This window comes from Triturus cristatus, chromosome 5_1 (assembly GCF_964204655.1).
Source record: "Triturus cristatus chromosome 5_1, aTriCri1.1, whole genome shotgun sequence".
Classification (NCBI taxonomy): domain Eukaryota; kingdom Metazoa; phylum Chordata; class Amphibia; order Caudata; family Salamandridae; genus Triturus; species Triturus cristatus.
This window is the reverse complement of record NC_140587.1, coordinates 143515338-143541459: the sequence shown is the minus strand read 5'-3', so window position 1 is coordinate 143541459 and position 26122 is coordinate 143515338. Positions and strand designations below refer to the sequence as shown.

General features: G+C 46.3%; 1 protein-coding gene across 1 annotated transcript in view; it reads left to right on the top strand.

Annotated features, from left to right (window-relative positions):
* The window catches only part of LOC146830427 (fucolectin-1-like), a 117639-nt gene that overhangs the window by 25461 nt on the left and 66056 nt on the right, over positions 1-26122 (top strand). Inside the window, exons 2-3 of the mRNA XM_085604659.1 lie at positions 15526-15585; positions 20241-20326. Of these exons, the coding sequence (XP_085460785.1) occupies positions 15578-15585; positions 20241-20326 (94 nt within the window). The 5' untranslated portion in view covers positions 15526-15577. The remainder of the gene's footprint in view (positions 1-15525; positions 15586-20240; positions 20327-26122) is intronic.

The window sequence follows — 26122 nt, the reverse complement described above, 5'->3', positions numbered from 1 at the left end:
GGTGACTAGAATTTGGGCCATGTCCGGTACAAGCAGGGTGGGACTAGTGCCTAACAGCTACATTTAACGTAAGTCTCGGTGGCGGGGCGAGTAAGGGATGCTTGATCTGCACACAGGGGCGGGCGATTTCTTTGTGGGCTTAGCTCTGATGGCTACCCTGCCCCCTGGTTTTAACGGACTAGGATACGCAGTGAAATTTGTGGCAGGCTGTGCCAAGAGATGAGCCTTCTGATACATCTATACCTGGTTTCGTTCCTGGCTACAGAGTGGCTGCTTGACACTCTGGTGTTGAAAGTGGTCAGCTGGTTGGCAGGCCTTCTAGAGGTGGGTTTCTAGCTCGGGCATGTCCAAGTAAGGGTTCAGGTGCCGGTAGTCGACCCTGGGATTCAATTTCACAGGCCTGTGGAGCGGCAGAATTGAAAGGGGCTTGTGTTCGACCTCTTGGTCACAGGTTTGGATCCTGGTAAGTCCACTTTCCAGCACCCCATTCCAGTAGATTTTCCACACGCAGGCCGGCATTCTGGTAGGCGGCAGCAGGAGTCTGGCCATGGGCTACTCACGTGAGGGTGGGGACCTGGGCCATCAAATTGGGACGACTTGCTTGGCATGCTCCCTGCAGTCGTTCTCTGACTAGGGTGATGCATACAGGTTGCAAGCATGCGCTGTGGGGTGGTTCTTTTGACTTCATCCACTTGTGAACGTCATTAGTTTAAGGCCAAAGAGCGACTGCTTGACCCCTGGGTGCCGGGGAGGGTTTTTCTGGGTGGCAGCTTCCCCAACTATTACACAGGTTGTTGTTTACACAGAGTGGTGGCAGGTTAGCAGTCCTCCTCTTGTCAGGGTGTGAGGTGTTGGTTGGGTCTTTTAGATCGAGTATGGATAGGCTCTATCCTGTCAGCTGGGTTGTGAGTTTGCCTTTCCCAATATGGTGCTGGTACCCTAATATTGTTGGAATAGAGGGTTAGCATCACAAAGACTGACTACTATCAGACCACATTTTGCTTTTATAGTTAAGAAGGTACATGTACACTGACCATAGGTTTACTCCATGTCCTCCGATCCACAGCGGCATGATACAGGTTGCTTCCGTTAAGCTAAATGTCCTTGGGAGCAGTCAGCCAACAAAGGAACGAATGTCCCAATTTTGGCCTAGGAAGACAGGTGGGTGTGGTGCTCCCGTAGAAGGGGTAGGGAGAAGGGCACATTCCGACCAGGCTCGGCTGAAGGGTATGCTGTTACACCCAGCTGGGAGATAGATGTATGGCCCAGTGTGTCCGGTAGCCCCTTACCTGGCCCTTCGGGAGAGGGGTACTCTGGTTCATGCTGACAGTACGCCCCTTACCATTTTGGGGTTGAACTGGTATGGAAGGCATGATTAAATGCCAGGCTTGCGGGTCCTGGCAGGCAACTTTGCAAGCACTCTTTTGAAGGGGCAGCAAGCCCAGCGTTCTGGGCAGGCTTGTCAGTGGAGTGCATCATGCAGGGGGGACGAGGTGAATCCCAATGTGTTAAGAGGTACATCCATCAACAGTCACCCAGGGGAGTGGCCGGATGACAGGTAAAGTGTTTAAAGTACAGGGGAATGGTGAATATACCATAGGCACCTGAGGTTTGTTGGGGTGCAGTGTTATTAGGCAAATATGTGCAAGCCTGGCCAGTTAGCTCAGTGGGTTGGAGCGTGGTGCTTATAATGCCAAGGTTGCGGGACAGATCCCTGTATGGGACAGAATTTTGGATTAGTTGTATAGAATAGTGTGCAGTGCTCAGCAAAGGGGGTTTTGCAACTAACATTTCTTCAAGTTGCCGGGACCAATGGTCTGGGGGGAGGGCCTTCCGGGTGTCCTGTGAGTGGGGGTCCCAGGCATGCGCTGGAACAGCTTGCTTTAGAGGGTTTGGCATCATCCGACATGGTTTACTGCACGTGAAGTCCATAGGGTGTTTTAATGAAAATGGGATCACCTGTCCAAAGTGGGAATGGACCTGTTCTTACTTGATCTGGGGGAGGCCTTGGAATCAGCAGGGTGTAGGTAACTAGGCCTATCATGGTGGGAGGCCCTGGGGTGACGGTGGCCACACCCAGTGCTGTGACGGAGTTACAGGGCGATCCAGAGGCTGTAAGGTACGGTGGGGTACCCTCTGTTAAAAATATTAAAACACAATTATTGTTCTGAATACAAACAGCTTTGCCACAGAAATGTCTGCTTTTTTATATAAACATTAATTCATGATTGTAATCACCATATTATGTATTTGTATTCAGAACAATAATTGTGTTTTAATATTTTTTATGTCATTCATATTCAATATATGAATACATTTATATTTTTTTAACAATAAGAATAAATGTTTCTTTACTGTTTATATTTCATTTATTATAAGAATTTGTCAATTTTAACTTAGAGACACATATTTCATTAATGTTATCACTCCTTGATTGCCTAGGTTGTTACTTGTCAATATATAGTACCCTGTCCTAGGAATTGGAATTATCAGGGGGTCCTTGTTACTTTTGAATATAGTAAATCACAATGCCTTTTATTTAGGTGTTGTTTTTTTTAAAACATAAATAAAAGGCATTGCCATTTACAATGCCAATAGCTTGAACTCTCGCAAATGTGAGACCTATTGCATTGCAAATGCTTGTTAAACTTTACAGCCTGACAAACAGCCTGTAGCTCTCTGCTCTCCATGCTCAGTGTAGTGCCGCGGTGGGATAGGCTCCATTCAGCTGACTCTTAATTTAAAGCACTGACTTGACTTTAAATATATAATTTAGGGCCCTGACGGAGGGACTCCAGTCCATGCGCAGCCTCTCAATGGTACTCTGCTGTGCAGGAGATCGCGCTCACACTGGCACCAGGCAGGAGTGTTTTTAAGTCCCGTTGTGCCCCCCTGCTGCCTGAGCCTCACCAGCCCTGGCCCCAGGCAGAGATTCCCATCGTCTGGGCGGACCTGTGATGTAAAGCATTCTTCACCTGCCCTGGCTCCATGTGTGTTGTGTGAATTGTGGGGCACTTGTGTCCGTCTGGACGAGCACCGTGCTCTACTATCTTAAAAAGGCATAGCAGAACAGAGCCTGTGACTTGTCGATGACCTCAACTGGCAGCTGTGACTGAGGATTCTACAGACTATTCAACTCTATAATGCAGCACTGAGCCCCCAAAGTTAAGAGAGGCCCAGCGCCTACTGCAATCAGCGCAACGCCAGCACCAGTTCAGGTGATTGGCAATTTAGCAGAACCCGTAGTCCACAAAGTTGGTAAGTGGCCTGTCCAGAAGGGGCAAACAATCAGTGCTGATAGAGTGATGTCTTCGGTTGAAGGGGTGACGTATACCTATGAAATGATTCAGGAATTTATTTAAATGGAAACATAAAACGTGCTGGTACTTATTATCCACAGTACCTATTCGCTCCGCCGAAGTGCTGCTGTTCTCCCATTAAATGTATTGCAGCAGTGCTTAGAAGTGCAGATACTCTCCCATTACATGTATTACAGCAGTGCTGAGAAGTGCAGATGCTCTGCCTTTTAAATTAAAGTAGTGCAGGCCCTCAGTACCGGACACACAATTGATGGCTGGAATGCAGAACAAATCAAAACATTCTCCCCCAGTCAAGAGATCTGGGTTAAATCCATCATTCTTTTGCTCACCATGCCACCCCAGTTTAGACCTGGCCATATGCAAATCAGTCTTGATCCTGTGCCTCATCGGAACAGTCCAGCCCAAACTGCCAAGGACACCATCTGCCCAGTTAAAGCAATAGTTTACAGGAACAAGTCTGGATTCAATGATTATTCTCAGGGCTTTACGTGGTTTTTAGGTTGAGCCTGTAGCAGCATGCATGCGTTGCTCTGGCGAGACTTTTAGTAAGGGGCTTTCAAAAGCTCACCACACGCTCGTGCGTGTGTTTTGGTTTTAGTTACAGGTTATTGGGCTTTGCGTGCGTCTTTCTAAGAAAGAAAGCACCCAATTGGGCAAAGGCGGGTGCATGTCCCACCTTTGCTCCACCCACGGCCTATTGCTTGTGGTTACCCGCACGGGCGACATCTGTTTTGAATTATCGTGCCCAGACACTGGCGCGATAATTGAAAACAGATCGTTCGCTGTGGTGCGCGCGCGCACCACTCGCGGGCTTGTTCTTTTTGGCTTTGCTGATGCTGGGGAGGAGCTGCTAAAAGGATTGCTTTATATATTGAATGCCTATAGGAAATAAAGAAAGGAATGTGACAAGCCTCGTGATGATTGAGTGTATTTTAGCTGTAATATAGTGTTTCAGGCATTCCAAAGGAAGCATCTCCTGGAAGGATGAATGTACCAAAAAGCCAATAGCACACGGCGGGAGAGTTAATACTCCTCTGGAATGAGCCAAAATCCACCCTATGTATATTTTAAATATGTTTTCAGCCAGCACTGTCAAGTCAGACCTAAACAGAGAGGAGCCTCTCCTCAAACAGTTGCCTCTTTAGTACCTGCTCTCCGATGTTAAAAAGCTGACTTTCAGGTAGGGTTGGGCTGTGTCCTCAGGAGAAATTCCATCCTTGAGCGAGTTTCTGCGCTATATATGGGCAGGGACGGTTCTTCAACGGGGAAATAGCACGCATCCGCCCATGGTACCCTCTTCCTTGCATGTAAGTGTGTCCCTAACATTATTTATTCACTGCTTAGGTCAGGTCGGGGTCAACAAAACATTACCTCACCGGGATCCCAACATTCTTGCCCCAGCCTTTTATTTATTATTGAGGACACTCATTCGTGCATTACTCATTTTTGAGCCTCCCCGTGTGTTGGCGTGTGTGTACACGATTTCTGTCCAGGAAGTGAGAGGGGGTAGTGTGAGTATTGTGTAAAGCGTGAGGGGGTCTAATGTCCAGGGTAGAATGTGGGGATAATGTGGGTCTTATATGTGTCCAGGTTGAGGGGGTGGAGTTGTAGAACTCCAGCTCTCAATGACGTGCACAGGATTAGTCCAGAGCGTGAGGGGAGAGGGGTATGCATTGAACTGCGGTCCCAGAAGTGAAAGGGAGATATGAGTCCGTTTTCTGGCCGCACCTGGGCGGCCCTCCCACTTAACGATTCCCAGATTCCGGGAAGCTGCACCAACCTTTCCGGCATATGCCGGCCCTCTGTGCCTGGGCCGTGCTCTGAGGAAGAGGGGCCGGCTGACTCACTGGCCCGCTTATCAGAGGACCCCCGCAGCAGGCGTTGACTCATCCAGATGTGGGCTGCCCCTAACCACCTGTGAAGCGCAGTGTGCAGGCTTCCCAAGATTGGGCCAGAGGCGGGTGGGGGGTGCCTGGCTGGAAGCCCGAGGGAGGAGACAAAACTTGGACCAATAAACCAAATGACACCATTTTCTGCAACTCCGTTGGTCTCTTTTTCGCGGCTGCTGGGGAGGCCCTAGCAGCTCTCCAACAATAACGATTTACAACAAGCATTTGCAATGCAATAGGTCTCGCAGTTACGCGAGTTTAAGCTATTGACATTGTAAATGACAATGCCTTTTATTTATGTTTTTAAAACAAAAATAAAAGGCATTATTATTTGCAATGTCAATAGCTCAAACTCACGTAAATGCAAGACCTATTGCATTGCAAATGCTTGTTTAAAAGAGGCCACAAAATGGGTCTCTATCGGGCTCTGTTTTGTGCCCTGGCACACGCAGTCTGTTGTTTTCCGGACTGCAGTGACAGCAGGCACATTGATGTGCGCGTGCTCTCCCACTTCTCACTAGTAGAGAAGTTACGGCATGACATCATGCCAGGAGAGCGTTGTAGGGGAAGGGAAATCCTTTAAAGAGAGTCATTTTCTCTCTGGATTTTCCTTCTCTTTTTGAAACTCTGGAGCAGCAACTTTGTCGTGGTGTCACAAGGGCTTTAAGTGGAAGCTTTTTCAATATTCTATATAAGCCAAAGTTGCTGCTTATTTATCTTATGCAACTTAGAACCACTGACAAAGTCAATAGTCTTGACTTGTTGTAGGTATGATGTTACTTGTGTATCATGTATCTGGATGCAATGACAGAAGTAGCAAAAATACAAGTCGGGGGCACACTATGCTAAGCACGGAATTTTAGCGTACGTGTTTCTAAGCTATGCCCTTAATTACATTGGCCACGCCCTTTTGAGAGACCCCCCAGTTTTTTCATCCCACTTAAAGCCCTGATTATTCTGGTAAGGTTTTGTAGCATGGAATGGCAATTTTATCCTGGAGGGAGTAGTGTCAATTATCTGCTGTATTGCGGTGCAAGAAGGTGTAAAGTGAAGGAGATTATGCTGGTGTATGTTTGTTTTGTACAGGAGAGCTGGTGCTTTCAAGGAGTATGTGCTGGGCTAAAAGCCGAAGAAGGATGTGGTATTGCTCTTGGCACCTGTTGAGGAGGACTGCCCTTCCATTTCTCGTACTTGGCAGCAGGGCCGGACAGGCTGTAGCAGGCAAAGGGGATTTCCCCGGTGGGCCGCCAGGGTGGGGGCCGTTTTTTTACCGGGCGTCAGCAATATCGGCCCCCTGTAACAAAATCAGACGAAACCGGCCCTAACAAACAGCTTGGCTGCACAATCCCTCCCCTCCAGGGAGGCTGGCCGGGCAGTTTGACAGGGTGGGTTTGTGTCCCCAGTCCGGCCCAGCTTTGCAGCAGTTTTAAGATCTTCTTAGAGTTTCTCGTTGCTCAATGCATGTAATTTCTGATGTTAATGTTTCCCTTGTCTCCGTTGTTTGATTTTGTTCGCAAGAAAGTGTCACTCAAAGTCGTTGAATGTCACTCATAACTACACTGAAATTCTGAAAGTGTCACACATAAGTAATCGGAAACCTTGGCAGCTATAGGAATCAACCTGACCAATCCCTTCAACATGGAAAGTGAGTCCTCACGCCTACGTGAATGTTTGCATCAGCGGCGCATTCCTGATTCCGAGACTCTGGGTTTGAATTTTACGTCTGTAAACACCTACATATCATGAGTTCAAAGTTAGGCCACCAATGATGTTTGAGAATCAACAGCCGCACATCTTTAGTACATAAAGCACTTCCGCCTGGTCTAATGAAGGGCACTCACACGCAGGCAGCACCATCTGCTGGCAGCCACGATAAATGCAGCTGAACTTTCGGAATGGTTCAAGTGAGCTGCCTCTGTCCTCTACGAGAAGCGCTGACTTGCTGTGCAGAGCATGAATAAAAGTTTAGAGACATCTTATCATCTATTTTTAAAATGTATTTTTTAAGACATTATCCTAGCTATTATCTGAGGTCTGGTCCTAAAAGTCTGGCTTAACCTGTCTGCTGTCTGAACCTGCCATGTTTCTGTCCCCTGAGCTGTAGCTCTGCTGTACAAGCTAATGTCCTCGGTCTAGTTCAGTTGGTTAAAGCCACACAGAGACCTGGGTAAACTTGCATTTTTCCATCTTGCTCTTTCTAAATAGATTCCCAGTCACACTATGGGACTGAAAATCTACTGGGAAGTGATACCTAGAAAACTAAAAGGAAATGTAACTGACTTGAAGAAAAATAATATATACCTTTATTTTCAAAATGTATTAGCCATAGCAAATTGTATACTCAGAATTTTCTTAAATGAATGTACAGCATCTCAGAACACGTTTAGGCAATTTATCCTGAAAAATACACAGTTTTGCCACCATTTTAAAGCTGTCTTAGGTAGAGATTGCCTTTTTTGCACATAGTGAGGATATTGGACTATTTCATCTGTGCCCCTTCAGAAAGTATAGCTTTCAGCAATTTAATGCGGAAACTGTGCTTTAAAATGCACATTCTGACCCTGTGTTTTTCACGCATTTCTTTGGGGCAGAGGCACTCTGAGCCCGAATGGAGTGAGTGAGTTCACGCCCTGCTCTTCCACGCTCGCTTAGTACAATTGAGGTGGACATTTTAGGCCTCACTACTTTGAAAACGCATAGTATCCCGGTATATTGTCTTTTTCTTGTGTCCTAAGAGTATATGGCATTTAAGAGTGCCTTATAGGAGTCAGGGTGTTACAGAATCTGAAAGCATTCATTCAAGTATAATCTTTGACTTGCCTGCCTCCAGCTGCTCTACAGCCCACCCTTCAGCTGCTCCAGGGTAAATAAAGATTGCATTCATGGTAAACTACAACCCCACACCTCTGGTCCCTGGTTTTGTATTTGCGAGGCTGTTATGATGCAGTCACTTAACAGGTCACACTGGAGGCCCCGTACTTCTGATTTTTCGGTACCTTGGATGTTGTGCCTGTGTGATCTATGATCTATATACAGGTCCTATATACCAGTCTTAATTACCACATCTATATACAGTTCCTATTAACTGGCCCTCTACACCGGACCTATGTATTGGTCTTATATACCGGTCATATACATCGGACCTATGTACTGGTCCTATATACCGGTCTTAATTACCACATCTATATACAGTTCCTATAAACTGGCCCTCTACACCGGACCTATGTACTGGTCTTATATACCGGTCTTAATTACCAGATCTATATACAGTCCCTATATACTGGTCCTAAATACTGGACCTATGTACTGGTCCTATGTACTGGTCCTATATACTGGGCCTATGTACTGGTCCTATATACCAGTCCTATATACTGGGCCTATGTACTAGTCCCATATACCGGTTCTATATACAGTCCTATATACGGACCTATATACGGTCCCATTTACTGGTCCTGTATACCGGTTCTATATACCAGACCTATGTACTGGTCCTATATACCGTACCTATGTACTGGTCCTATATACCGGACCTATGTACTGGTCCTATATACCGTACCTATGTACTGGTCCTATACACAGACCCATACACTGGTCCTATTCACTGGACCTATGTACTGGTCTTGTATACTGGTCCTATATACCAGACCTATTTACTGGTCCTATATTCCCTGTCCTATACACCGGACCTATGTACTGGTCCTATATACTGGTCATATTTACTGTTCCTATATACTAGTCCCATACACCGGACCTATGTACTGGTCCTATATACCGGACCCATGTACTGGTCCTATATACTAGACCCATGTACTGGTCCTATATACCAGACCTATGTACTGGTCCTATATACTGGACCTACGTACTGGTCCTACATACCGGTCCTATACACCGGACCTATGTACTGGTCCTATACACCGTACCTATGTACTGGTCCTATGCACTTGTCCTATATACCGGTCCTATACACCGGACCTATGCACTGGTCCTATACACCGTACCTATGTACTGGTCCAATGCACTGGTCCTATATACCGGTCCTATACACTGAACCTATGTACTGGTCCTCTATACCAGACCTATGTACTGGTCCCATATGCTGGTCCTATATACCGGACAAATATACTGGTCCTATATAGTGGTCATATTTACTGGTCCTGTAAACAGGTTCAAGTACCCATATGCCTTTATTTAAGTAGCAATTCTGTTTCTCTAGTGCACATCATGGTAGTTACATATTGCATCAGTCGAAATCTGGAGAAAACATGGCCAACATCTGCAGAAAAGTTCGCCATAGTCTGTTACCATTGTAGTAAACTTGCAGAGTGTTGTACGTGAGGTAACGTTCTAGCCTTGCGATGTAGAGAACAGTCCTCTTTCCTTGTGTGTTGCCTCCTGACATCACTGGCCAATCCGACGTCGAGGATGGTTGTGACGTCAGGGAGCGGCGGGAGGAGGGGTAGAATGAGCGCGAGGACGCTAGCCGGCGGTTGTTTCACCCGCTGCTCCTCGTGGGCCGTAATTTGTACTGCAGTGAATAAAAGACTCAGTTCTACCGAGTAACCTGTCTCGCCTCCCTCATTCATGCCACTACAAATGGCGACGAGGGTAAAAGCTTTCAATACGACCCACGTGTGATTCCGACGTGCCTGATGGTCCTGTGTTGCTGGTACGGCGCGCCGATGTCTCCTCGCTCGCTCCTGCGCGATTGACTCCATCGCTGATGACTCTTTGTGTCTACCCCTGCCTGCTGAATGCGTGGCTCTCTGCCAGTGAGCCCTGGTGTGCCGCCTGATGCTGCCCGCTGTGATGATGTGCTGTAGCGCCCTGACCACCCTGTGAGCTGCCTTCGGTGAGCTGCTGTGGTGGGTGCGCTGGTTCTGCGGTTCCTTGGTGCTTCCAGTCGCCTAAGGCTAGGGCTGCTTGCTGCTGCGCCTGGCATCTGCCTTCCTGCACCCGGCGGGGTCCTTCTGAGCTGCCTGGGAGCTGTCTGTGTGCTGCGCTCCTGTTCCACGTGTACCTGCTCTCCAGCCATGGCGCAACCTATCAACATTTGTGTGCCGCCCCTCTTTCTGGACTCTCCCGGTAAGCCATGTATGAAATGGAAGGGGTGGCTGCGCGCATTTGAAAATTACATCGTCTCCATTGATGGTGAGGGGTATAGCCCCGAACGGAAGAAGTCGCTTCTATTCGGACTGTTGGGGAAAGCGGGTCAGGAGGTTTTCGACAGCTTACCGGTTTATGCGGACCCTCCGGGGGCCCTTGCCCCCCTGAATGCATACCAGGAGGCGGTCAAGCGGCTCGAACTGCAATATTCTGAGGAAGGTAACATCATGGTGGGGCGCCATAAGTTCGCATTGCGGAAGCAAGAGGAAGGAGAGACTATCGAGGAATATATTGCCTGTCTACGTGTTTTGGCGCAAGACTGTGAATTCGCGGAGATGACTGATACCTACCTCAGGGACCAGGTGGTGTTCTACTGCCATTCTAAGAAGGTGCAGGAACGGTTGCTTTCTTGCAGAAACCCTCCGCTGAAAGATGTGGTGGCCATTGCGAAGGCCGTTGAACGTTCTATGGTGTCCACGAAGGAACTTGCGAGCACAAGTCAGGCTTCTAATGTGTTCTATGTGCAGGACAGACATAAAAGTACATCCAAGACCTCAGACAGGGCGGCGAGTGAGAGAGGGGGGGGCAGGAAGCCGCTCGCTTGTTTTAGATGTGGGTCGAGGGACCACTTAGCGGATAGCAGGACCTGCCCGGCTCTGTCCAAAAGCTGTTCTAAATGCAGGAAAGTGGGCCACTTCGCGGCAGTATGCAAGGCCAGGAGACCTGGTGGGGGCATGAAAGTGAGCTCGGTGAGCGATTGTGATGTGGATGCGGATGCCATTGATGCCGAGGATGGTAGAGTGAAGGGGCCTATTGGCTCTGTCCTGATCGGTGCGGTTGAATTGCCATTTACGGCTGATTCTGGTTCCCCTATTACCCTGATATCTGATACGACATATGATTTGAAATGGCAGGGTGTGAAATTGCATGAGACGGATGTCAATCCGAAGGCCTTTGGGGAGCAAGACATAGTGATGATGGGGTACTTCTGGGACTCCCTCACCTTCAGGGGGCGAACAGTGAGAACGAAGATCTATGTGGCTGAGAAGGGAAGGAGCCTGGTGGGATGGAAGGACCTGGCAAAGCTGGGGGTGATGCTAGTCCCAGGGGCGGACGATCCCATAGTTCTGAGGGACGATTGGGTCAACTACGTGCAGCCGGATGACTTGCCAGAGGGCTTGGCTGAGGTCATCGGCAAATTTGAGTCTGTTTTTGAAAACAAAGTAGGGTGTGTGAGAGGATTCGTGCATGCCATTCGATTGAAAGAGGATGCTGTGCCGATGAAACACAAGGTCAGGTCGGTTCCCCTATCTGTCAGGGGGGAGCTAAAGGCTGTTCTTGGTAGGCTGAAGTCGGAAGGAGTGATAGAGGAAGCAGGCGCATCAGAGTGGGTGTCCGCAATCGTGGTATCCAAGAAGAAGAGGACAGGGGACATTCGGCTGTGTGTGGACCTGCGATCCTTGAACAGAAACATCCTGGTGAACTGCCACCCTCTGCCCAACATTCAAGAGATTCTGTCTTCCACGTCAGGATCGAGGTTTTTCACTTTGATAGACCTGAAGTCCGCGTACCACCAGGTATGCCTCACGGAGGATTCCAAGGCACTGACCACCTTTATTACCCCATTCGGAGCGTACAGGTACGTCCGTCTCCCGTTCGGCCTCGCTTCGGCTTCCGGTGTCTTCCAAAGACTGATGGATCTACTCTTCGGCGGCATGAAGGGCGTTGAAGCCTTCCAGGACGACATTTTAGTCCACACGGCGGATGAGGAGGAGCACCTGGAGCTGCTGGGCAAAGTGCTGGAGGTGCTGCGTAAAAAAGGGATGACGGTCTCCAAGGACAAGTGCAAGTTCATGGAGGGCAAGATCGACTACTTGGGACACGTGCTGACTGCGGAGGGCATTGCGCCTAAAGATGACTTGGTGAGGGCCATACGTGATGCTCCGTATCCCGGAGACAAAGACGCCTTGCGATCGTTCCTGGGGCTCAGTGAATACTACTCCAAATTCATGCAGGGATATGCGACCAAGGTGCAGCCTTTAAGGAAACTGCTGAGGAAGAACGAAAAATTTACGTGGGCGCAGGACCAACAGGCTGCTTTCGATGCTGTCAAGCAGGCCATCGTGGCGGCTCCAGTGCTACAGCCGTACAACAAGGCATTCCGGAACGTGATCACAGTTGACGCCAGCGCCAAGGGTATCGGCGCGGTGTTTTGCCAGTTCCAAGGGAAGAAGGAGAACACGGTCGCTTTCATTTCCCGGTCACTGAGTGACGCTGAGACGCATTACAGCACCATCGAGAGGGAGACGCTCGCATGCGTGTGGGCCGTGGAGAAACTGAAGAACTATCTGTGGGGTATGGAGTTCGAACTAGTCACTGACCACAAGCCCTTGATCTACATGATGGACGGCGAAGGTCGCGGCAATGGGAAAGCCAGCTCGAGGCTTCTGCGTCTGCTGTCCAGGCTGCAGGAATATCACTTCGTCATCAGACACATCAAGGGTGGCCTCAATTGCAGGGCGGATTGCCTGTCGCGCATGCCGGTCAATGGCGAGGAGGACGTTTCCATGGATGACACGGAGTGCGTGGTGGTGCTGGTGGACGCTACGGACATTTGCGAGGGATCCATTTCTGAGGAAGAGTGGTTGGCGGCCCAAGAGAAGGACATGACTATGCGTAGGGTGATGGACCATATGACGGCTCGTTGGCCCCCGATCCGGAACTTGAACGGTGCTCTCCGGAGTTTCCACCAGGTTAGCCCTGAACTCACCATCGAGGGCGGCTTCGTGAAAAGGCATGAGCTGTTTGTGCCGCCGGAAGGGTTGAGAGAAAAGCTAATCAGGATAGCTCACAGGGGCCACCCGGGCGGTACTGCCACGAAGAATCTCCTCAAGCAATACTACTGGTGGCCAGGGATGTGCGGCGACGTCGGCAGTTTTATTGATCGATGCGGACCGTGCTTAAGGGCCGACAAGCATTGGAAGACGGCGAAAGGAACGCTGCAGCTGGTGGACATTCCTGCCGGTCCATGGATCAAGGTTGCCATTGACTTCGCCGGCCCGTTTACCCTGCTGCCTGACGACTGCAGACATCTCATTGTTCTCACGGATTACTTTTCCAAGTGGATCCACTACAAGTTCATCAGGGAGGTTACCACTGAACGAGTGATCAAGGAGCTGAAGAAGATTTTCGCTAGTGAGGGTCAGCCGAAGGTCTTGGTATCCGACAACGGCACCCAACTGGTCTCCAGGCAGATGAAGGACTTCCTGGCAAGATTGGGAATCAAGCAGGAGAAGACCCCTCTCTACAGCCCTAAGAGCAATGGGCAGGTCGAGCGGATGAATAGATTCTTGAAGGAGGGTGTGCAACAGGCGGTTGCCTCCAACTTAGATGTGAAAGCTTTTCTGGCGGACAAGGTGCACACTTTCCACAACACGCCTAATGCAGTTACGGGGCACATCCCATTCTACCTGATGAGAGGGAGAAGGTGTATGAGTGAGCTTACTCCCAAATTTAATAAGTGGTATGACATGAGGGAGGAACCTGAGAATATACCTGATGAGAGCTTGAGAGTCAAAGAAAGAATTGTGGCTAAACAGGAAAGCAACAAACGGTATGCAGATATGGTGAACAGAGCCAAAGTTAAAGATGTAGTGCAGGGGGATTGGGTATTGGTGAAGAAACCAACCAAGGTGATGAAAGGAGAATCTGTATTTCAGACCCCTGCACGTGTGCAAGGAGTGACAAAGGGAGCTGTCTGTTTGGAAGGAGGGGGATGTCGTAGCAAGGACGACATTGTCAGGCTCAAGGCAGGCCAAGAGGAAATCATCATGAGAGGCAACCAGGTGCGCGAGGCCGAGAGCGATGATAGTGTGTACGAGTGGCAGGTTCAAGAAGACAATGATGGTGCCACGGATGATGGTATGAGTGGTGGTACGCCTCCTGTACGAGGGCGGACTGGACACGGGAGTGCAGACCGGTATGAGAATACGCGGCACGGCCTCGGGAATAACGAAGGCCGTAGTGATAACAGTCCTAAATCTGTGAGGAGTGACAGTCATATTGTAGTGAGTGCAAGCCAAGATGGTACGGGCACTAGCGGCGGGGGGTCCAACCTGTATGTCACTCCCCGCAGACCGGCAAGGCATGTTAGAGTTCCCAAGAGGTTCGAAGATTTTGTTATGAAATAAAGTTATGTATATTTCTCAATTTGTTAAGGAAGGGAGATGTTGTACGTGAGGTAACGTTCTAGCCTTGCGATGTAGAGAACAGTCCTCTTTCCTTGTGTGTTGCCTCCTGACGTCACTGGCCAATCCGACGTCGAGGATGGTTGTGACGTCAGGGGGCGGCGGGAGGAGGGGTAGAATGAGCGCGAGGACGCTAGCCGGCGGTTGTTCCACCCGCTGCTCCTCGTGGGCTGTAATTTGTACTGGAGTGAATAAAAGACTCAGTTCTACCGAGTAACCTGTCTCGCCTCCCTCATTCATGCCACTACACAGAGTTAACAGTAAAACAAAAAAAGTTCAATTAAATTCTTAATTTGCTAAAAGTAAAACATAGCACTTTAAACTGCACCCACTGTTTATTTCTGAGTGCTTAGTAAAATATATATTTCTGCGAAGAGAAAGGGGTTTGTAGTATTTTCTCTTCTTTTATAGTCTGGTGGGACCGCCAGCATATGGTGGGACATATTGCATAGGTAGTCGATGAAAGATGAATGGAAGGTTTGGAGTTGACCCAACAAATTGTTGCACCATGCCCTTTCTCGCGTGTCACGCTTTCAGTGACTTGTTGCTGTGAACTCAGCAATTGAGTCTGGTTAACATTGTACAGAGGGCTGTGGTGTACTGCCTCGAGACGTAATTTGGGAACTGGTACTTGACATTACCACCGTTTTCATTTTCTTTTCCATTGAAGGTGGCATAAAAAATCTCTTGGACCGAAGTGTTAATCATTGTCCGTTTAGTTCCAAGAGCACCCACGCAAACCACGATATACCGCAACAGTTCAAAGGGAATGGGGGACAAAAAAGCATAGAGCTGAGTGCCAGATGTACCAAACAGTTTTACTCATTCTGTGTCTATGGGAAAATGTCTTCGTACACCTGGCCCTGAATTCACACAAGGCGCACGCAGCGCGCATGCGCGGATACACTCCGCGTGAACTGATGCTCCTCTCTCAAGGATGAAAAGTTTGTCTTCACATGAATGGAGATCACTGCACCATTCATCCATATGCACTTTGAGATTCAGAAGAAGAGTGTTCATGAACAGGTACAAAGAATGTTTGCTACGATGCTTTACACCAATCCTTTGTCATTTCCATGAGATGTACACAACAGGTCAGACAGACACTCAGATTTGTGTGTATTTAGCCATCAAACAACAAGAATTATAAATAGCATACAGTAAAAATATATCATATAAAAAAACAAATGAGACAAAACCAAAAAGAAAAGTTGAAAAATGTAAACCAAGGCATCAAGTTGCACTCTTTTGATCCAAATACCACATATCAAACAGCAGCGACCTAACAGATTTATGGGACATTGTGACATACTTAAATTAAAAAAAAGGCATTAAAGCAATGAAGAATGGAATAACATATAATCTAATAAATAATATCTCGGCGGGTACATTTTACACTCAAGGAACACCAGTATTTTTGTTTGAATTTGTAAGCAGTGAAAGAAGTAGAAAATGTAGTATTGAGTCCTATGCAAAATTTTGGAATTTCACTGGACATTATGGGCCTAATTACGATGTCGGTCAGATCGTCGTTGAAACGGACAAGGATTCGGCGGTTCCACTTCCACAATTAGGAAACATCCGCCTTCACCGCGGTCGCAAAGTGTATATTTCTATTGAGGCTTGTGTTGAGGGTTGCACCACCACCCTCCATAGAAAATATACACTTTTAAAACACCGCTGCACTGTGAGGCACATACTTATTCCAAACAGAGGTTCAGCGTGTTCATAAAATTATCACAATAAATATACAAAAAGCAGTTAATGCAACACAAATTATATGTACAACAATGCACACATTGAGATACAAAGAGAAAAAGGAAAGAGGGCCCTAGTCGAAAAAACATACAAAATGTATTCAATAAAACATATCAACAAAGCTCAGTGTTATAAGCTGGTACACATAACATATACAAAACATACATAACCAGACAAGTGGCAGACAAGGAGAAAATTACATAGAAGCGGGAGTTTCAGAACATTGCATAAACTACAACAAACAGAAAAATGTGTCCTCCAATAGTTGCGGCCACAATTGCGTCGACGGCGTTTCGACCTTTGGCATTAGTACATGGTCATCTTCAGGACATAAAATTTAACTGAGCATCCCAAATGAACAATTTATATATCAAATTAGGGTCAATACTGCTGTAAATTCAGTTCAGCCAGTGGCCTCCATAACAGATTAAGTTAGGGACTTTTTTTCGGCCAATGAAGAGACAATCTTCCAATAAATGCCCGTCGTAAATTCGAGCGAAATTCAAATCGTGCACAGCAACTTAATTGCCACATAGCAGCGACTTCAACTATGAGGCAGGCACAATGCGGTGTCTGCCACACAGTGCAGGGATCTTTAGGATAGCAGAGGGTGCGGCGGGACAGGGGCATTGCTAGGGGCCCCCAATGTCACTTTCCCACAGCCTTTCCATGTTGGAGAGGCAGACATGGAAAGGGTGTGGGAAACGGACATCATAATCCCGAAGTACCGCCGCCATTTGGGGATTATCAGTCCTTCCAACGCTCTGACGAGCTCCTTGAGACCGTCGGAAGTGCAGTGGAATCCCCCTGTGGGTTTCCCTTCGATCGCCGGTTTGGTAATACAGCAGGTGTAGGGAAACCATTGATGTCGGACGGAAAGCCTCCGACTAGCTGTTGGATGGCTTTTCGCTGGACATCGTAATTGAGCCCTCAATGATTGGGTAGACAAGGGATGTGTGAGGAGATTGCATTGGCACCCAGTGAGTGTAAAGTTATGGAAACAGATTGCTTGCACTGCAAGCTAGTTCTGTCTCCACACTTTGAAGCTTGAAAAGCAAGACTTTTAATTTCTGATTTTGGAATAGTTATGGGAATCTGTAAGCTCTCAATAACCTGTGTAAACCGTGTACTTAATCGCCTTGCATGGTGGATGGTGAAGGTACTTAACTATGTTCACTATGATTTAGTTCCAACCAGCACAGTACAGATATTTTATTTAGATCTGGCCGGGAGAGAGAGGACAAGAACCTCACAGTGAGTATTGAAGCTAAACCCCCCATGATGTTATATTCGATTACAATGTTAATACATGTGCGATACCACTGAGAGGACAGGGAGTCGTGGCTTCCAACCATTACTCTCTATCCCCTACCAAGACATCTTTGACTCCAGTGTTAAAATTCCTGAGTCATACAAAACTTGGGGGGAAATTTACTTTTAAACCCCAGGGTTAAAGGATCTAAAGAGAGACCTTCATATTCCATGTAAATCTCTGCAGTCATCCAATGCATGCGCAAGCTGCACCCCTGCCGGCTCGAGATGATGAGACCTTCCAAAGGTCTGTGGAAGGTCACACCCAAGTAGTTATAAGATTCCACCTCCTGCAATTTAGTGGCATCTAAAAACCAAGAACAGGTCTTTCTTTTAAAGCCAGACACTCACATTTTTGGCTGTTCAAATGTATTGTTATATTTCTTTAAAAAAAAATTATCTTGAAGAGTGGACAATTGTATGATTTTGTTTTAGTCAAACTGTTATAAAAATCCATTTCAAACTGAGCCCAATATGTAGAATGAAGAGCTATGAGAACTGAGAGGAGACCTCTAGGGATGTCCCATCCTTCAGATTCCTGTCATGGGGTCTCTCAGTCACTGAGGTCAAACTCTGCTCGAAATCTATGAAAGAGCAAAAGAGTGGAATGACCCTCTCTGAAAGCCCTGCTCAGTTGTAATTAGATTGTTCTGTTCTATCTACTCTTTTAACAAAATTAAAATGATCTAATGAGGCTGTTAAACTATAGTTTTTAGGAAGATTTGATTTGAAAATTTGTAGAGCGCGCAAATGCCCATTTCCCTAGTTAATGTGGGAAAGACTGCCGATGATAAAGAGCTCTAACTAGGAGGTAGAAAGCCAGGTTTTTACAGCTTTCCTGAATGATAGGAGCGAGGTGCTGTTTTTTATTGTGATAGGGAGCAGGTTCCAGGTCCCGGTCTTCTGCACCAAGAAGCTTCTCCCCCCCCACCTGACTTGCTTAAATTTAGGGACCTGTATCAATTTTGCCTGACCAGACCTCAGGCTGCTTTGTGGCTCATACCGTTTCAGATGTGTTTTTAGAAATTGTTGTCCTACACCTTTGAAGGGGCTTGTAGGCTAGGCAGACTGACTGGAAGGGGGGGACTATAATTGTATGTATTGGTTTAATCACAGCCCCCTTCCAAAATTCTGTAAAAATGTCTGCATTCCAACAGAGAAACTGGAATGAGATGAAGCCCACCAATCTGTATTTGACTAATTGTTACTGTGGGGAGGTTATCTGGCCCAGCAGCCTAGATCTAGATGTTGCATTGGATTTACTTCTATAAATGTAATTAATAATATAATTACATAATCAAACTTTGTTGGCTGTGCACCAGATGCCAATAGTATGCTACCCCAGCCTCTTCTAACTTTTAGACAAGTTGGTAATAAGCTACAATTTCCTTACTTTTCTCCCCTTCAAGTCATTCTCAAAGCCTATCAGTTTAAAATCAACTGAAGACATATCCTCCAAAAGAGAAATGTGACAAGGGTTGAACAAGGGACTGATTTAAAGGTCAAAGCTTCTTGACCTTCTCGCCTGTTCTGGAAATCCACGTAGTTAGGATATAAGTGAACTCTGCAGGCGAATCACTGGTGAGGAATTCTGCACTATACTTGGTCAATAGAGTGCGGCCCACCTCAGACCCTTCCTAATGCTGAATGGTTGTTTGAGCTGCTGCTCCCAGTGCCCACCCTGAAGCAGACTTCCAATGGGGAATCCCTTAACCCGGGATAACATTGCTAAAAGCCATAATTTAAAGCTACCTTTAAGAAATCTTTGGTTTGCCTCTGTGGCTTCCCCTATACAGGGGGTTGAGGCAGAGTGACCTCTATCGTAAGCATCTTTAGTCCCTCTCCTACTCAGCCTGCCAGGTGGATTCCTCACCAACACAAACCCTACTGCATATAGAAAATGGAGACTATCCATGTTCCCTAATGCATGTCTGTGAGCTGCACAAACTTTCACATTTCGCTCAAGTAAGAGCAGCCCACCAGCAAGTATTCCCCTGATGAGTTTGGGAATCTTGCGTAAGATATATCAATGCATCGGTACTGCTTTGAAGGTTGGCATTCAGTGGTTAAAGGTTTCCACGTGAGAGATGGGTCAATGGAAGTGTTTACTTCATGAGGTTGCTTTTTGGCCCATCCTAAAGTCAAAGAGATTTTTAGGTTCTCTAGTTCATAAATCCCTCAGCAGCCCAATAACATTTGAGAGCTGCTCTCGTGCACCCCCACAACACGACAATGTCTGGCAAACTGAGCACTGTTCAGCAAAGAAAGATACATTAAGAAGCCATTTCATGAGCTTAACTCTGAGTCTTGGGGTGAGAAGGTGGCCCTCAGCATCAGAACATCCAGATGTGGTTACTTGAGTCTACGCCCACGACATGTTTCCATGCCTCATTACAAGGCATTGAGACCCACTGACCTTCAAGAGACAAAGTGAAATACTAGGACATGTGGCTGCAAAATGAGACACTGGATGCTGAGTGAGGGCCAGTTCATTATTGTGTAATAAATATGAGGACCTTCCAGCATATGGTGCTCGTTGGACACGCGGGTTATGGGTAGGAGGATGGGTAAGAGCTGAACCTCGCAATAATTGAATATTCTCTTCTCTACAGGATGGAGTTTCTTACAGTTCTTCTGTTCGGACTCGGCCTCTTCGGAGAAGTGCTGGCGGGTCCAGCCTGTGAGCCAACACCAGCAAGTAAATAAAAAACATCACTTTTTATACTGTGTGACATGTTTGGTTTGTATAACACAGGTACAAACCAATATGAATATAATTCTGGAAATTCATCTGTCATTGAGGAGCTGTGAGCTTGCAGTTCCTTAGCGGGGGTAAGGTGGGTGACAGGAAACAAGTCACCACAAATGGCCAACAAACCCGTGAGCGAGTTACTAGGAATCTGGGGCAGCTTAGACTCCAGCCCTCAGATATTGGCTAACTTGCCTAGCTTTTTTCAGTTTGGGATTACAGACATAGACACGGAATGCCCTGCAAACCTCAAATCTTGGCACATAGTTTCCTCATATTTCTGAGAGGGGTAGTTCTGGAATTTGCATTGGTCCACACAATTCCTACCACCAAGCTTTTCAGCTCTTCTCCTGCGAAAAATGGTCTCCCAAATGTGTGACTGGGTTTAGCAGCTGTGATAGGAATAGCCTCAAAATGCAACATGGAGGCATTACAGTTCCGCTATCAGAATCAACACATTTTGGCAATACAAGTAGTACTGTATTTAGGCCTAGGCCTGGCCACCACCCATGGAAACATACTAACCCAGACATTTCAGAAAAGTAGTCACGGACATGCGGTAGTGGTGGTGTAAGTATTGTGGATTCCACCAGGTTTTCCTACCCACAATGCCCTCTAAACCACAAACTTTGGATATAATCAAGCTTTTCCTTATATTTCTAAGGAAAAGCTCCTTAGTCTGTGAAGATCAACAAAATTACTACCACGCTGGGTGCCTACACTTCTCCCGATAAAAGCAGTACCCCACTTGAGTGGCTGGGCCTAGTGCCAGTGACAGGTACAGGTCAAGCCACGGACCATGCAAAAACCATAGTGACTATGTATGATCACAGTTTTCATTCCTTCATTTCACAGGTGCTAGGCCCACCCATTCAAGTGAGATGCAGGTTTTTATCAGGAGAAGTGTGGGAACTCTGGGTGCTAGGAAGTTTGTGAATCTTTTCAGATTATGGAACTTTCCCTCACAGAAATGTGAGGAAAATGTGTTAATTTAGAAATGTTTGAGTATGGGAGGACATTCTAGCTAAGAAAATATAGCAGGATCCATGCAAGTAACACCGCCCTGCATTTGTCTCTAGGTTCCAGAAATACCCAGGGTTCATAGGGTACCCTGGTTGCCAGCTGACCCAGAGCTTGTAAAGTGCACAACTTCACCATAGCAAGAGAAATTGGAACCTACCCCCTCTCTGCTGACCGATATGTCAAAACTACGTCCAAAATAATACAGATTTCCTTTCACTTGCCTTGGGGATGTGGATGCTCTAGGCCCGTGGGGATGGCAGAAAGACTGTTGGGACTTAATGCTTGGGAATGCAGACTGATGTCAGAATGGGGGCAGCCCCCACACCATCTAAAATAAAAAATATATTCATGGCATTCAGTGAGCTTACTGCCCTCTAGGGCGGTAGATTGGAGGCAAGCAGTATGCATACTTATCTGCCAATGCTGTTTCGTGTATGTAGGAAGCACAGTGCATCCAGTACATAAGCGTATTTTACAACATATACACACTATTAAGAACCTTGATAAGGCATACCCAGTGCTAGGCCACTTTGATTTGGTACACAGAGAGGAGGTAGAGAAGCTACGCTTCATCGTGGTTGATCATGTCCTCAAGAATTTGATGGGAGGTAACGGGGGAAAAACACTACACCAACTAGAATCGAGATATATATACTCAAGTTTGAAAGTAAAAACCCAAAAGGGTTAAACATGGAGGAGGATCTGCATACTTTCTTGTGATGTTTCTCAAGACAGAAACACTCTTTTGTAAAGGTAGATGCGTATTACCCTTGTTTACCTGGGTTCTAAAAGAATGTCTTTATATAAGTTAATTTTGGTGGTTAGAACTTGATGACACAAAGGCACTCCACTAGGGTTAGACCACTGTAAAACGCGAAATAATATGATCAAGAAACAGCGCATGAAACTGCAATGTATGTGTATGCGCCAGGAATATAACCCTACTTAGAAGTGACAAAGGCTAATATAGCTACCTATGTGTGTCATCCAACTATGAAGGGTTATTCAACGAAAGTGTGTGCTGCTAGCTACTTAGCGTATCATATTTTATGTATTGAATTTAATCAATGTGATATGAGATAGCGTTCTAACACTGTGATTGGCTAAGGGATCACCAATTAATGTAATTTTCACAGGAGTTTACACATTCTACATTTTAATCACTGTCACAATTGATTTTGTTTAAATTGCTAACATGATGTAAAGCATTTTCATAAGATGTGATTTACTTTTTACTTTTTATGGTTATGAAAAAAATCTTTGTACATGACAGTAAGAATTGGTGCCTGTGAAGCGCAAGTTAGTGTTCCAGTGTTTAATTGTGCTGATATTAAAACTAGAATGAACATTATTTGAAAGATGACATTTTAGAAGTGTATTTAAAGACACAGAAAATTAATTTTGTTATTAGCATTTTTGATGCACAATTGCACTTTGCACGATGAAATGCATTAAAAAAAGTTCACGTGAGCGTATATATTCAGAAATAAAATGGTGTTCTCTTGTTGTGATCAAGTCCGACTAGAACGTCCAAACTTGTTAGCGGTCTTTCTGCAATAAACAAAAGTTATTCTTTGCAGCCTGCAGTGTCTGCGCCTGTTTCTATAGAGCACTGTAATGTGATATATATATTTATATACATAAGGCAGAGAGACTGTAGGGACTGTTCTGTGGAAAAGACATGGCTTGATTCCACTCCTTTCCCCCACCTTTTTTAACCTCTTCGCTACAAGGGCCCACCTCTCCCCGTGCTAAGTCTTTATTTGGCTATGAGGGTACCTTTTTGTCCATATAAGGTATCCACACAAAATTTGCGACCTTTTTGTACAACATCGTGAGGATTCTAAAGGTACCCAAGGATTTGTGGATTCCTCTGGAGGAGACCGAGAAATTACCCAAAATACAGCAAACCTATGTTTTTATGGGGGACAAATGGGAATAAAGTGCTGCAGAAGAAAGTGCCTCTTTTTTTCCCTGCAAATGGTATCTGTGAAGGGTTTGCGGTTCTAAAATCACCATCTTCCCAGCTTTCAGGAACAGGCAAACTTTTGCCAGAATACCAACATTTTCTACACAGTTTTGTTATTTTACTGGTAATTAGTCTATTTTTCCAATTTTGTTTCTTTCAACCTCCTTCCAGTTAGTGGTAGGAATAGGTGTGAAACCATGGTGTGAAACCCAAAATGGTTCGTGGAAAGCAATACATTTCTGAACAGTAGACAAAATTCTGAATTCAGCGAGGGGTCATTTCTGTAGATCCTTCAAGGTTTTCCTATAGAAACTAAGAGTTGGAATAAAAAATATTGAAATTGAGTTAAAAAAAAAATAGGCATTTATGACTACGTTTTCACCTGTAACTTCTTCTAAGTATGGCAGATTTTTGAAAGCAATATACCGTTACGTCAGCTGGACCTTTCTGGTTGCAAGGATATATAGGGCTTGTAGGTTCACCAAGAACCCGAGGTACCCAGAGCCAATGACTGAGCTAAGCCTTGCAATGGTTTTTCATTGTGTGAAGGGTATACAGCAATTCATTTGGTAAAATATAAAGAATGAAAAATAGGTATCAAGGAAACATATGTATTTCCGAAATGGAAACAAAATATGGAGTTTAGAAGCAGTGAATATTTGCACATCTATTAACTCATACTAGCATGTGAATTAGAGGGCATTTTTCAAAATGACTTCGTTTTTACTCATTGTTGTACATTTGGAAGGCAGAAATGCATAGAAAGTCAATTGGAAATAACACCGATAAAAATGGCACCTCACTTATGTGGGTAGGTCTAGTGCCTACGACAGGAAACGGCCCAAAACGCAGTGTGGACACATCACATTTTTCCAGTGAAAACTGACCCTTTTTACGCAATGTGCCTAGTTGTGGGTTTTAAACCTTAGCTCAGCCGGCACCTAAGGAAACCTAGCAAACCTGTATAGTTTTTTTAACTAGACACTCAGGGAAATCCAGGATGGGTGACTTATGTGGCTCTCACCAGGTTCTGTTACCCAGAATCCCTTGCAAACCTCAAACTTTGTAAAACAAAAACACATTTTCCTCAAATTTCTGTGATAGAAAGTCCTGGAACCTGTGAGGAGCCACAAACTTCCACCCACCAAGCATTTGCCCAGGTCTCCTAATAACAAGCATTTACAATGCAATGGTCTCTGCATTGTTAAAGTTAGAGCTATTGGCATTGCTCCTGACATTGTTTTTGTTTTTAAAACATTTAAAGAAACTGCATTGTTATTTACAATGTCAATAGCTTAATCACTCTCAAATGCGAGACATATTGCATTTGCACCCACACACAGAGCCACATACAGTTTGCGATGTTGTAATGTGAAGGCACACGTTCTTTGGTGTCTGCACTACTATATGGTGAGAGACAACTCATAGCTGCCACTCACAGCTGGCAGCCAGGGCGCTAAGTGGTCAACCAGTATCCTACACCGGGTGGCATCCCTGTGCCCCATTCACCGGTGCATGGTGCACCCATTACCCCCAGACCATGTGGTCGCCCTGCGCCTTGGGAGTCCCCAACACCCTTCCCCCAGTGCATAGTCCCTCATTACTAACACACCTCCCTGCCCCTTGGGTGTCCCTCACCAGGCCCTGGGACCTCATGTCTCTTGGGTGTCCACCACACCCCCAGTGCATGGTCCACTCATCACCCCAGACCCTGTGGCCTACCTGCCCCCTGGGTGTACCCCACCAGACCCTGTGACCTCCAGGCCTCCTGGGTATCCACCACACCCTCAGTGCATGGTTCTTCCATCACCCCAGACCCCTCCCTGCCCCTTGGGTGTGAACCACACTCCCAGTGCATGGTCCACCCACCACCCCGGACCCTGTGCCCTCCTTTCCAATCCTCCACCCTCCTTTCCAATCAGTGAGCGAACTCTAGTGTTTTTGTCGGAGTATACGATAGTGGACACGCGCTTTTTTTTAATAGAAGCGTGTATTTTTTTATTAAATCAAAGAGGTAGGGGACATGGCGTTATAACACTATTCAATTTAATAGACTTCAAACCACTCTGGTTTCATAAAGGATGACGCTCTTCTGACGGACGCGTGTGTTCATCACACTTATAGAGAAAGGTGTAGATGGCACAAACATAGGAACTGAACATATTTTCTACAAATACAGTACAGGAAAGGAGCCACGGGCTTAACTCCAGCTGACCGGAGTAAGTGGCTGATTTAGTGTAAACCCTCAGGGTCATTAACCTTTTACCCCCGGTGCCCTCTATATCGCCAGGCAGCATTAGCTGGTTAAGACCCTGCCTTGTGTTGCCTCAATATTTCCATCCACTGCAGCATCTCTCTTCCAGCCTTGCACGACTGTCAAGTCCCCCCTTCGCTTCATGAGCTCAAGCGTTTACACTTCAAACAGATGGCGTTGACCTTTCGATCAACTCCTCGGGCACAGAACGGATCTCTTCCACGCCACACCCCTTTCAACTACCGTTAAAAACATTTATTGCTCCCCCCGCGTGCCTTACTAATTGCGTATTTCCACAGCACCAGTATCACTGAAGAAACATCTCTTTGAGTTAATGTACAGCGCCCAAAGCCCTGACTGGGCTCGTCAGTGCATGATAAAAACTAAAAACAATCAACAGATATCAGCAGCCAGATTTTGGATAATTACTCGAATTTTCCTCTCTGCTCTTTTCCACCCTTGTATCTTTCCTTGAAACAAATCTTTGCTTAAAGGGGTC